Source organism: Haliotis rufescens, unplaced genomic scaffold (assembly GCF_023055435.1).
Source record: "Haliotis rufescens isolate VD_foot unplaced genomic scaffold, xgHalRufe1.0.p SCAF_8, whole genome shotgun sequence".
In the NCBI taxonomy this organism is placed as follows: Eukaryota; Metazoa; Mollusca; class Gastropoda; order Lepetellida; family Haliotidae; genus Haliotis; species Haliotis rufescens.
In genome coordinates this window covers 13,398,871-13,412,008 of record NW_025964372.1, presented here as the reverse complement: position 1 = coordinate 13,412,008, position 13,138 = coordinate 13,398,871, and the positions used below count along the sequence as shown (strand labels likewise).

Sequence of the window (13,138 nt, the reverse complement as noted above, 5' to 3'; positions counted from 1 at the left end):
TAAACCCAACTTGTCCTGCGGAGCAAGTAGATAATATTTTGTACTCGTCCTATTTTCACTTTTCCTGTTAAATTTCATAAAGTTTTATGTTCTCAGTTATCATTTAGGACAGACAGAACAAAATACTTCAGAGACCTTGCCATCTATATTCACCTCCACCATTCAAACTCACTCAGCCATGCGTCTTGTGGTTTGTTTTCTTTTTTTTAAATACTGATTATGAGAAAACATTTTTTTAACTGTTTGTTAATTAAATCATGTTTCTTTTATTGTTAAACCCACCATCCCTGATCAAAAACTTAAAATGTCAGCCACTGTGTAATGTCAGCCATTTCCCTCACAAAATCATTCATCAGCTGTTCACTATCGCTTTGACATCTAAGCATCAGTAACAAGATTCTTACGACAAACAATATATACTTTTTAATTATCTCCTGAGTTTCGATACCTGCTGCGCAAGTGTACTTCCTGTTTATTTCTGTAACAGACATGTCATCTATTTATGATATGAGCGACATGTATTTCGTTACAGTGTTCCCTCGCTTTTGCGTCCTTCAATATGGTGCTATCTCGGTTATAGCTCGCGGTGACATATAGCTGCCAAAATTGACTTACATTTTTATTAAACTTGATTTACACTGAAACAATGACTTTTCCCTCATCTCCAAAAACATTATCAGCTGATCACTGTAAGCATGCAACACCGGAAATACCAGTCAACAAATACGATCTGAAGTTTGCAATTTAATCCCATTATTATACTATCTGGTTATAAGATTGTGTTTATTGTTTATCTGGACTTATGCTTGTGATATATTTTATTAATTTTTAAAAATTTTGTTCAATATTGTTTACACCAATTTTGGTGAAATTGTTTGTAAAGTGATCGGTACATCGCACAACTCACTGTTATTTACAGCAACCACGGTCAGATTACCGCTATTGACACCTTGAAACAAACTGTAGTTGACAGAGAATGGATACTCATTAATGCCATACTTTGACTCGTTAAAAGTCATATTTGTGGCAATTTGTCTATTATATGTCAACAAAACGTTTTCGCCATCGAAATACACATAGTGTGGGAAGTCCCTACGGTGACTGGTCAAATTGTTCCATACGTAATCATATCCTGCCATAGCAATCAGCTGTACCAAAGTGCTACGCTTGAAATATATATATAGTAAAAGCTGCAACTAAAACAACACGATATTATTCCTGATAAAATTATTTTTTCAGATACAATTTCTTCCAACCATTGCATACAAGAAGTTGTATCATTGGGTACTTTTTAACTGAATCACCGGTAGATTTGGAGAAAATGTATGTACAGCTGATTGCTATTTCCGAGAAGAAACACACTGTCACAGTCAGTTTAAGGGAAATGTGTCACAGAAAGGTCTCATGTTATTCATGTTAAGCCAGCATAAATATATCTGTTCTCAAGTATTGATGTATCATCAAAACCATCCTGCATGAAATTACCTTATATCTGATGTTACTATGTGACAGAAACGTATTTTCAGTAATGAAAAATTAACTACAGTTTTATTAAAAATAATACCGTAACATATGCAGTATACTCCCGGTGACTCGTAGTCAATTTACCACCTTTATATTCCTTTAAAACTTACCTTTTGGCAGTGGAATGGGGGAAATGTTTATTTCCAGCTGGGTTCCTATCGCATGGTCTGCACGTGGGTGCATTTTAGTTTCAAGTTCCGGTCAGAGCGTCTGATAGTAGCATTCTGATTGGGTGACAGGCGGATTGTTGACCAATCGCGTTTAGGATGGGTGTGGGAAGGGGTCAAGGTTGGTTGGCGCGGTAAATATAAGGGGGCTTGACACCTGGGGTAGACTGTCTTGCGTTATCGGTTGATCGATACAGGTGAGGTGACCGCACCACTCTTAACTCCGTGACGGAGCTAGTTCCCAGTAGATCTGTGAGGGATCTATGTCCAAATCTTCTTAAATAAAATATGAGAGGAATTTGGTAGAGTTAAGACTCTTTGGGAAACCAGTAAGATAGTGGGCGGGGCGGGTGACATTTTACGGAAGTGCAGTGCATAGCAGGGATGCAGGATTATCTTAAGATGGATGTAGGGCAAACTGGCTAGGTAGAAAAGTAGTCAAAACAGCATGTTGGGTAATGTTAGGATTTTACAGGGTGGGGGTTAGGTTTATAATTTGAGTTTCTTTGATTTATTGAATAAACTATATATTTTGTTACTCTGATTTTGTTTATTTATTTTTCTAATCACTCCTCTACATCCCAAAAGAACTGGGAAATAGGTCGGCTGTAGGTTAAGAATGATGTACACAACGCAAAGCATGAGACACTGTTTGTGACAGCCGTTCCTATTACACTATATAAAATATAAATTCTAACTCTCAGCTACCCTACTGATAGGTACTGTAAATAGGTGGTCTACCCACAACAATTTCCCTCCTTTTGTATGTGACTACATTTAGCCAGCAATGCTACTATGTGCTATGATCTTGACTATGTACTTTCAGCTCGCTGTAAGCCCGGCGAGTGCCGCAAGCCTCAGCCCAACTACTTCGCTACATGCCAGGATGAATGTAAATCTGACTCCGAATGTATGGGCAACACTCGCTGCTGCTCCAATGGCTGTGGCCATGTCTGTCTTGTACCAGAGAGTGAGTGTCCTTCCATTAGCAATACCCAGACAGCTGTGGCCATGTCTGTCTTGTACCAGAGAGTGAGTACCGGTAGTCCCTCCATTAGCAATACCCAGACAACTGTGGCCACGTCTGTCTTGTACCAGAGAGTGAGTAGTCCTTCCATTAGCAATACCCAGACAACTGTGGCCACGTCTGTCTTGTACCAGAGAGTGAGTAGTCCCTCCATTAGCAATACCCAGACAGCTGTGGCCATGTCTGTCTTGTACCAGAGAGTGAGTAGTCCCTCCATTAGCAATACCCAGACAACTGTGGCCACGTCTGTCTTGTACCAGAGAGTGAGTAGTCCTTCCATTAGCAATACCCAGACAGCTGTGGCCACGTCTGTCTTGTACCAGAGAGTGAGTAGTCTCTCCATTAGCAATACCCAGACAGCTGTGGCCACGTCTGTCTTGTACCAGAGAGTGAGTAGTCCTTCCATTAGCAATACCCAGACAGCTGTGGCCACGTCTGTCTTGTACCAGAGAGTGAGTTGTCCTTCCATTAGCAATACCCGGACAGCTGTGGCCACGTCTGTCTTGTACCAGAGAGTGAGTTGTCCTTCCATTAGCAATACCCAGACAACTGCGGCCACGTCTGTCTTGTACCAGAGAATGTGAGTGGAGATATCACCTTTGTTGTTTCAGTGACACAGACATGCCACATGAAGCTAAGGGAGGCTCACCTGAAACTTCAGCATCACAAGGGAGGCTGCCCTATGATCTCCATCCCCAGGTAAATCATACTGCTCCATGACCTCCATGCTCAGAGAAATAATTCTGCCCTATGATCTCCATCCCAATATCAATAATACTGCCCCATCAACTCCATCCCTAGGTAAATAATACTGCCCTATGATCTCCCTCCCCATATTAATAAAACTGCAAAATGACCTGCATCCCCAGGTAAATAATACTACCTCATCACCTCCATCCCCAGGTAAATAATACTGCCCCATGACCTCCATCCCCAGGTGAATAATACTGCCCCATCATCTCCATCCCTAGATAAATAATACTGCCCCATGACCTCCATCCCCAGATAAATAAGACTGCCCCATCACTTCCATCCCTAGGTAAATAATACTGCCCCATGACCTCCATCCCTAGGTAAATAAGACTGCCCCATCACTTCCATCCCCAGGTGAATAATACTGCCCCATGACCTCCATCCCCAGGTGAATAATACTGCCCCATGACCTCCATCCCTAGGTAAATAATACTGCCCCATGACCTCCATCCCCAGATAAATAAGACTGCCCCATCACTTCCATCCCTAGGTAAATAATACTGCCCCATGACCTCAATACTCAGGTGAATAATACTGCCCCATGACCTCCATCCCTAGGTAAATAATACTGCCCCATGACCTCCATCCCCAGATAAAAAAGACTGCCCCATCACTTCCATCCCTAGGTAAATGATACTGCCCCATGACCTCCATCCCTAGGTAAATAAGACTGCCCCATCACTTCCATCCCCAGGTGAATAATACTGCCCCATGACCTCCATCCCCAGGTGAATAATACTGCCTCATGACCTCCATCCCTAGGTAAATAATACTGCCCCATCACTTCCATACTCAGGTAAATAATACTGCCCCATGACCTCCATCCCCAGGTGAATAATACTGCCCCATGACCTCCATCCCTAGGTAAATAATACTGCCCCATGACCTCCATCCCTAAGTTAATAAGACTGCCCCATCACTTCCATCCCTAGGTAAATAATACTGCCCCATGACCTCAATACTTAGGTGAATAATACTGCCCCATCACCTCCATACTCAGGTAAGTAATACTGCCCCATGACCTCCATCCCCAGGTAAATAATACTGCCCCATGGCCTCCATCTCCAGGTAAATAATACTGCCCCATCATCTCCATCCCTAGGTAAATAATACTGCCCCATCACCTCCATCCCCAGGTAAATAATACTGCCCCATCACCTCCATCCCTAGGTAAATAATACTGCCCCATCACCTCCATCCCCAGGTAAATAATACTGCCCCATCACCTCCATCCCTAGGTAAATAATACTGCCCCATGACCTCAATTCCCATGTTACAGCCTCTGTCCATATTCTGTCCTTTTGTCTTCCCCTCATTTAAAAACAATATTCTTATGACCACTGTTCTCCCCCTTCAGGTAAACCATGTGCATTAACAGTATGAGTTAAGGCAATGCATTCAAATATTGCTATTTGCAGATGTAACTACAACGGAACATGGAGATCCCAACAGTGTCTGGATAGCTATGGAATCTGTTGGTGTGTGGATTCTCATGGACGCAAAATACCAAACACATTAGTCAGGGGATATGCAGACTGTAGTTACAGTAAGTCATCACTGGAATAAAATCCTTTTTATTTCACAATAAAACTTGACTAGAGACTAAAGATGTCTTACTTGCTTCGTTCAGTCGTATATGCGATAATGCTGCCTATGTTTTCCAGTTCCTGATATGGGAAAACCTGAAACCTCTCAGCCGGAAGGGGAAATGGATCTTCCACCAAGTATGTATGACTGTTTAGGTGTCATGTTTCATGACCTTAGTATCTGTTTTGAATCATGGAATCGGAATACCTTTGATGACTTTTGAAATGGGTCACTTTTAAACCTACTTTGAGGTTTTACTTCTCAGTTGTAATACCTTGGTTTTACAATTTACGTTTGAAAAACTTGCCTCTTGTGAACACATTTGTGTTTGATGATTGGTTAAAAGTCACAATTATTTTTACATTAAAATTCCATGACGTGAATCAAACCTGCAACCACATATATCGTCTTAAGTTTCGTAACCCACTGTTTTCCCACTGAGCTACCGAGGCAGAGGATCGAAGTTGTTCAGATTAACATGTCATGACTCCAGCTAGTCCATGCTGCACATGTTTTTCTCTCCCACGCTTTTGGCAAATTCCTTTTATACCATGACACACGGTATTGTTTCACTATAAAGCATGTCAATGTTTTCTTCTTCTGATATTACTTGCATTTGGGTGGTTCATAAGTTGGATAAAACATGCCACTTTGGTTTTGGTTGAAAATGTAAAACTTTGAGGTCGCTCGCTCGCGGTTCTATCCTATGCGTAATCCTGTCTGTATTGCATCACATATATGTACATGTTGACTACTGTGTTGTTGTTTGTCCAGTATGTGAACAGGGTACAAAGACCCACTGCTGTAATGCCAGCCTGTGTCACATGCACTCGTGCCCCGCCCACCCGGCCGCTGTCTGCAGGGTCAACCCCTGTGGTGGCTGCCGCGCTGTCTTCTATGACCACATGAACAGGGAGGTCAACTGCAGTGAAGGTAGGTCTCACACACACACACACACACACACACACACACACACACACACACACACACACACACACACACACACACACACACACACACACACACACACACACTGCAGTGAAGGTAGCTGTGTACATGTATGTTGTGAGGGTAGGCAAACACACGCACACACACAACTGTAGCTGTGTACATGGATGTAGTGAAGGTAGCACACACAACTGTAGCTGTGTACATGTATGTAGTGAAGGTAGGTCACACACACAACTGTAGCTGTGTACATGTATGTAGTGAAGGTAGCACACACACAACTGTAGCTGTGTACATGGATGTAGTGAAGGTAGGTCACACACAACTGTAGCTGTGTACATGTATGTAGTGAAGGTAGCACACACACAACTGTAGCTGTGTACATGGATGTAGTGAAGGTAGGTCACACACACAACTGTAGCTGTGTACATGGATGTAGTGAAGGTAGGTCACACACATTACTGTAGCTGTGTACATGGATGTAGTGAAGGTAGCACACACACAACTGTAGCTGTGTACATGGATGAAGTGAAGGTAGCACACACACAACTGTAGCTGTGTACATGTATGTAGTGAAGGTAGGTCACACACACAACTGTAGCTGTGTACATGGATGTAGTGAAGGTAGCACACACACACACCTTTTGCTGTGTACATGTAGGCCACACTCATATACACAAACCTTTAGCTGTGTACATGTATACACACACACACACACACACACACACACACACACACACACACACACACACACACACACACACACACACTCTCTCTCTCTCTCTCTCTCTCTCTCTCTCCCTCTCTCTCTCTCCCTGTCTCTGTAGCTGTGTGCATGTATTGACATGCATGCAGTGGAGATAGGTCACACACATTTGTGAGTCGATAGCCCTCTCTTCTTTCAGGACTGACGGAATGTCAACTGCATCGTCAACGAGTGAAGACTGCCCATGCCCAGCATACCATGAACAAGATGGGTGACATGACAAGAAACATGACAATGAACATGACAAGAAACATGACAATGGGAGATCACATGAAGCCTGGCCAAGTGGAAGGTAAGATGAGCTCTCCACATAACACCATAATCAGGCTCTTAGGTAGTATCCCCACACAACGACACCATAATCAGGCTCTAAGGTATTATCCCCACATAGCGACACCATAATCAGGCTCTAAGGTAGTATCCCCACACAACGACACCATAATCAGGCTCTAAGGTAGTATCCCCACATAGCGACACCATAATCAGGCTCTAAGGTAGTATCCCCACACAACGACACCATAATCAGGCTCTAAGGTAGTATCCCCACACAAGGACACCATAATCAGGCTCTAAGGTATTATCCTCACACAAGGACACCATAATCAGGCTCTAAGGTATTATCCCCACACAACGACACCATAATCAGGCTCTAAGGTATTATCCCCACACAACGACACCATAATCAGGCTCTAAGGTAGTATCCCCACACAAGGACACCATAATCAGGCTCTAAGGTAGTATCCCCACATAGCGACACCATAATCAGGCTCTAAGGTAGTATCCCCACACAACGACACCATAATCAGGCTCTAAGGTAGTATCCCCACACAAAGACACCATAATCAGGCTCTAAGGTAGTATCCCCACACAAGGACACCATAATCAGGCTCTAAGGTGGTATCCCCACATAGCGACACCATAATCATGCTCTAAGGTAGTATCCCCACACAACGACACCATAATCAGGCTCTAAGGTATTATCCCCACACAAGGACACCATAATCAGGCTCTAAGGTATTATCCCCACATAGCGACACCATTATCTGTCTCTTCATTTTGCAAACTAAAACATAACTGAAATTCTTTTCAATAGTTTCACATACAACTTTGCACACATAACCAACCTGGTCTAGGGTGCAACATGTGCTATTACCGGGTTCACTGGAGACTGCAGTGTATGTTGGAACATGATCACAGATGACATGTATCCCCATGAGAGCCTTGACCGGCATCTGGTCATGTAGGTACCAACCTCTTACACATTTGAATTGGTGCAAAATACCATAATATTTAAACTAGGACCACATTTAATGCCTTCTGTATAACTAGGATATTAGAACTCAGCAAGTTATACATAGAACTACATGAAACTGAATATGATAGTCTCTACCCATCAGTCCTGGAACGTTATGGACTTAAAATATTTCTTATGCAACATTGCACACATCTAGACTTACCGGGGAAGTTAATTTGCCTTTTTTAATTTATTGATAATGTTATATATGTTGTTTCTTATAAAAATATTTGTTATTCAAATGGTAAATTAAAAGGAACAAGTTTATTATTATCTCAAAACCATTCCATGTTTCTTCATGATGCCTCCTGATGTTTTCTCAGCCAGAGTAATCATGACTTTGTTAACAAAGGCCCTGGCCAGTGTGTGTTGGACTCTCTTTATATATTTCTTGTTGTACCAATTCCACAGAGCCTGAAAGTATTCCTCCCCACTGTCAGCTGGCCCCCAAACCAGGGATGTGCCGAGCGTTCATGCCCAAGTGGTTCTACAACCACACCAGCAACCGCTGCGAGAAGTTTGTGTACGGTGGATGTGACGGCAATGACAACAAGTTCAACACAGTTGAAGAATGCTATGAGGAATGTAGGTTATAGTGTAACAGCTTCATGTACAATTAGTGAGAAATCGCCACCTATATTGTTATTCACAAAACATGTTATAGGATATTATGGGCTGGTGTGGACGAGAGCTGCCTTAGTGCCAGGAGCTGAGATCATTTCCTGCTCGTAACCAGGGTGTTGTTCAGCCTATGGAATAACAATGTATACAGGTCTTTACAGTCTTGTCACTTACTGTAGTGTACAGTACATTCACCTTGTGTACTCCAAAGAACTCACTCATCTTTACATGATCAGATGGGGGGCGGTCGGGTAGCCTAGTGGTTAAAGCGTTCGCTCGTCACGCCGAAGACCCGGGTTCGATTCCCGACATGGGTAAAATGTGTGAAGCCCATTTCTGGTGTCCCCCGCCATGATATTGCTGGAATATTGTTAAAAGCGGCGTAAAACCAAACTCACCCACTCACTCATGATCAGATGGTTGAAGCATGAATACGTACATACACCCGAAACACAGGTGTCAAAACGTGTGGTGTCACCCTGGGCAAATGACTTAGTTCAAATGTGCCTCTGTTCACAGCAGGGAATGGGTACACAATATGTGAGGTGGATGTAAAAACCCTTTATGCTAGGCATGGTTGTATACTCCCCAGGGAGTTGAGAATGATAACTGAAATAAATATGGGTCCACCGGTCGGGGAACAAATAAATCGCATTTGCACCAAGATGTGTTGATAAGTGCTGTATATAAATGTATAACATAAGAAGTTTTTGTATTATAATTGTCAAAAGGATTTCAAAATTTAAAATTTCAATTGTGTTATATTAATTTGTGTGTTATTCTTACTAATTACAAATGATAATAACATATTGATACCATATTTACTCATGTATAAGATGAACCCCACTTTTCGGTGTTCAGTTTTGTAGAAAAAGACCTTTCTTGTATGCAAGGGGCAGTGATTAAAAACTTCAGTCGTGACTGGATTTAATATTTGACTGGATTTTCCCGTCACTTCAAGACTTTTATGAATATTTCAACCACATGTGCAGTGTAGTGTGTTATTTTGCGTGGTAGATTCGAGTAAGAAATGTTGTTACCATACTGACAGTGTGTTGCACTGTCAACTCAAGTTGTACAAGGGAACATCGTTCAGCACATTCATCTAATACTGTGTGGTGTGTTTCAGGTCATGAAGAAGCTAATCCATGCAAGGTAGGTTCAACTGGGTTTAATTATGATTTGAATCAATGGAGAGATTAATTTTAATATGAAAAAGAGAAGAAAGTTATTGGGCATCAGGTAAATGTCAGGGGACTCCGAGCCTGAGGTGAGAGTGAGAGATGTGGGCACTTTAATATACTCACATACTGTAAATCGTGAAATTTATGCGTCTCCAAAAGAATGCGACCACTGGTCCCTAGCCAAAAATGCGACACCCCCTCCTCTCAAGCATCAGTGGATTTATGTCTAAATAAAATGCCCTCTGTCAGGTTTACAGGAGAACTCTTACTTTAATCCAACCTTACATTAATCCAATCACACACCAAATAGCTTAATAGTGCTGAATAGAGCACTTCCGCTAAAACAATATATGTGCGCTGTCTCGTGTTGGCCTTTGACGCAGTCGCAAAGAACAAAGACACTGTGTTGCGTTGTTGGCGTCTGTCTGGACTTGCAGGAGTGATCAGTGTAATATTTCTATGCTATCGAGGCTTCTAAGGTCGTGAGTCTATGCATAGATAACGAGAGCGTGTTCAGTCTACATGTTTACTGTATAGCAATGGCGGTACAAGAGCACGTATCGATATCCCTACGCCGGTGATATGACTAGTGGGGTAGTGGTGAGTCTTGCAATATAGTCCATATATCACATCCCCCTTCTTTTGATAAGGTACTTACGGCGTGTGGATATCAGTAGTATATGATGGACAACATGGAATTGATTACATTATGATTGATGAGAAAGTTGACGGATGGTCTCACTGTGCAAGATAAATGCACTTTCAACTAATTGCACTTTTAAAGTTCTTTGGTATTCTTGAGCAGTTCATGACACAGTAGGTTGAGGTAGATCACTTTGTACATAACATAACATAACATAACATAACATAACATAACATAACATAACTGTTGGCTGAGCTATTCTAGTCTGCTACCCTATTTGGCACACTAGGAGTAACTAGTCTGCTTTTATATTTCACATTTATATTTAGAGTCACTCATTCAAGTGCTTTGGTCGTCGCACTTCTCTTCCGGCTCTTGTTCGACATACAACTGTCTCTGAGCTGGGATCACAATGGCCCTGCAATGTTGTGGTGGTTGGGCGCTTCTCGAACTTGTCTAGCTGTTTGTTGGTTGGTGGTTTGTTGTCCTTAGGGTTGAAGGAGACCCGCCGCTGGTTTTGGTGGGGTGAGGTAGATTGGTTTCCCTGTCTCAGTGGTTCGAGTGGGGCAGCGCTGGTGTTTCTCTTTTCCTCAGTGATCTCCCTGAGATCACGTCGATTGCGACGTAGGATGGAGCCTTCTGTGGTTTCCACTATGTATGACCTTGGCTCTGGTGATTTTCCTACTATAGTGGCATTCTTCCACCTTCCAGATTGTTGGTCTCTGACACTGATAGGCTGGTTAGGGATAAGTGGCGGAAGCTCCTCACCTGCCCTGTTGTCAAAGTGTTCCTTTTGCTGAAGTTGTCGTTCTTCTAGATGGCGTCTAACGTCTTCCCGCATGGTGTTGTGGTTTTTGACCCTCATTGGTAAGTTCGATTTCATTTTCCGGGTGTTTAGGAGTTCAGCTGGTGATGGAAGGTTATGATCGATTGGGGTTGCACGTAATATGAGCATAGCCATGTTGGGGTCGATGTTGGAGAGCTTGGCTTTTTGCAGTGTTCGTTTTGTTGTTTGGATTTGCCGCTCTATGAAGCTGTTCGACTGGGGATAGTGTGGGCTGGATGTTATATGGGTAAATCCCCAGGCTTTGGCAAATTCTTGAAATCGTTCAGCTGAAAAATGTGGCCCGTTGTCGCTAATGACTTTCTCTGGTATGCCTTGTTCTGCAAATATGGCTTTCAGTGTTGAGATGGTACCTCTGCTGCCTCCGGACATCTTCCTGATTATGGGAAATTTAGAATAGTAGTCACTTACTATGATGTATTCTTCTCCCTCCATGTAAAATAGATCGGTTCCCAGCACTTGCCACGGTCGTGTGGGAAGTTCATGTTGGAGCAGGGGTTCTGCAGGTTGGCATTTCTGGAACTCTTGGCACACATGGCAGCTTTTTACCATGTTTTCAATGTCGGTCCCGATGCCGCACCAAAAGACACATGTCTTCGCTCTGAGTTTGGTCTTTTCTATCCCCTGATGTGCTTCGTGTAGTTTTCCTAGTATCTCTTGCTTCATACTTGTTGGGATGATGACACAATCCCCCTTCAGCAGTAATCCATCCTCAATGGATAGTTCGTCCCTGTATGCCCAGTAGGGCCTGATGGGGGCTGGTAGTTGCTTTGGTCTTTCAGGCCAGCCTTCCAAGATGATCTCTTTTAGAGCTTGTAGTGTAGCGTCCTTACTGGTCTCTTCTTTTAGGGACTGTATCTTTTTGTCGGAGAACTGTGTCAGGTCTACACGGATGTCCAAGTCGATTGTCTTGCTGGTCTTGCCGGGTGATCGGGAGAGGGCGTCTGCCACCTCCATCATACTTCCCGGTCTGTATTTGATGGTCACGTCGTAAGGCTGTACCCGTAGTAGCATTCTTTGAAGTCGTTGGGGCGCTGCTGACAGGTTTTTGAGGTGGATCATCTCCAATGGTTTGTGGTCTGTTTCCACGATGAACTGTTTCCCGTATAAATATGTATGGAAGCGTTCACACCCGAATACAACAGCGAGCATCTCCCTCTCTATGTTTGTGTACCTTTGCTCTGTCTCGCTTAGAGATTTTGAGGCGAATGCTATCGGCTTTTCGTTTTGCAGCAGGACTGCTCCGAGACCTTTCATGGAAGCGTCCACTCTGAGAGTGGAGTCCAGTGTGGGGTTGAAGTAAGTCAGCGTTACTTCCTTGCAGATGGTCTCTTTGATCTTGTTGAACGACGATTGGTGGGACTCTGACCACTTGTATTCCACGTCCTTCTTGATCAGTTCCCTGAGTGGTGCGGTTATCTGGGAAAGGTGGGGAATAAATGGTCCCATGTATGTTGCGATGCCTAAGAATTCTTGGAGCTGTTTGGCGTCGCTTGGGTATCCTATTTCCCTGATGGCCTTTACCTTGTCTGGGTCGGCGTGGACACCTTCTGCATCGAATACAAGTCCAAAGAATTTGATCTGGTCGGTCTTGATTTCGCATTTCCCAGGGTTGAATACCAGGCCGCTTTGTTGGGCGACCTCCATGAGGTTGATCAAGTTGTTGTCATGCTCCTTTTTATTTTTGCCGAATACCGCGATGTCGTCTGCTATGCCAACTGTGCCTGGGCACTTTTCTAGGATCATGTCCATACTCTTTTGGAACACATCTTGGCTCAGA

At 43.2% G+C, this 13,138-nt stretch overlaps 1 protein-coding gene across 10 annotated transcripts in view; it reads left to right on the top strand.

Annotated features, from left to right (window-relative positions):
- LOC124117390 overlaps positions 1–13,138 on the top strand; it is a 203,018-nt gene that overhangs the window by 165,649 nt on the left and 24,231 nt on the right. For all 10 annotated transcript variants that reach the window (XM_048388963.1, XM_048388962.1, XM_048388967.1 and 7 more), the window contains 8 exons: positions 2,518–2,661; positions 3,330–3,417; positions 4,890–5,017; positions 5,136–5,195; positions 5,833–5,991; positions 6,912–7,064; positions 8,478–8,651; positions 9,817–9,842. In XM_048388963.1, the coding sequence (XP_048244920.1) occupies positions 2,518–2,661; positions 3,330–3,417; positions 4,890–5,017; positions 5,136–5,195; positions 5,833–5,991; positions 6,912–7,064; positions 8,478–8,651; positions 9,817–9,842 (932 nt within the window). The remainder of the gene's footprint in view (positions 1–2,517; positions 2,662–3,329; positions 3,418–4,889; positions 5,018–5,135; positions 5,196–5,832; positions 5,992–6,911; positions 7,065–8,477; positions 8,652–9,816; positions 9,843–13,138) is intronic.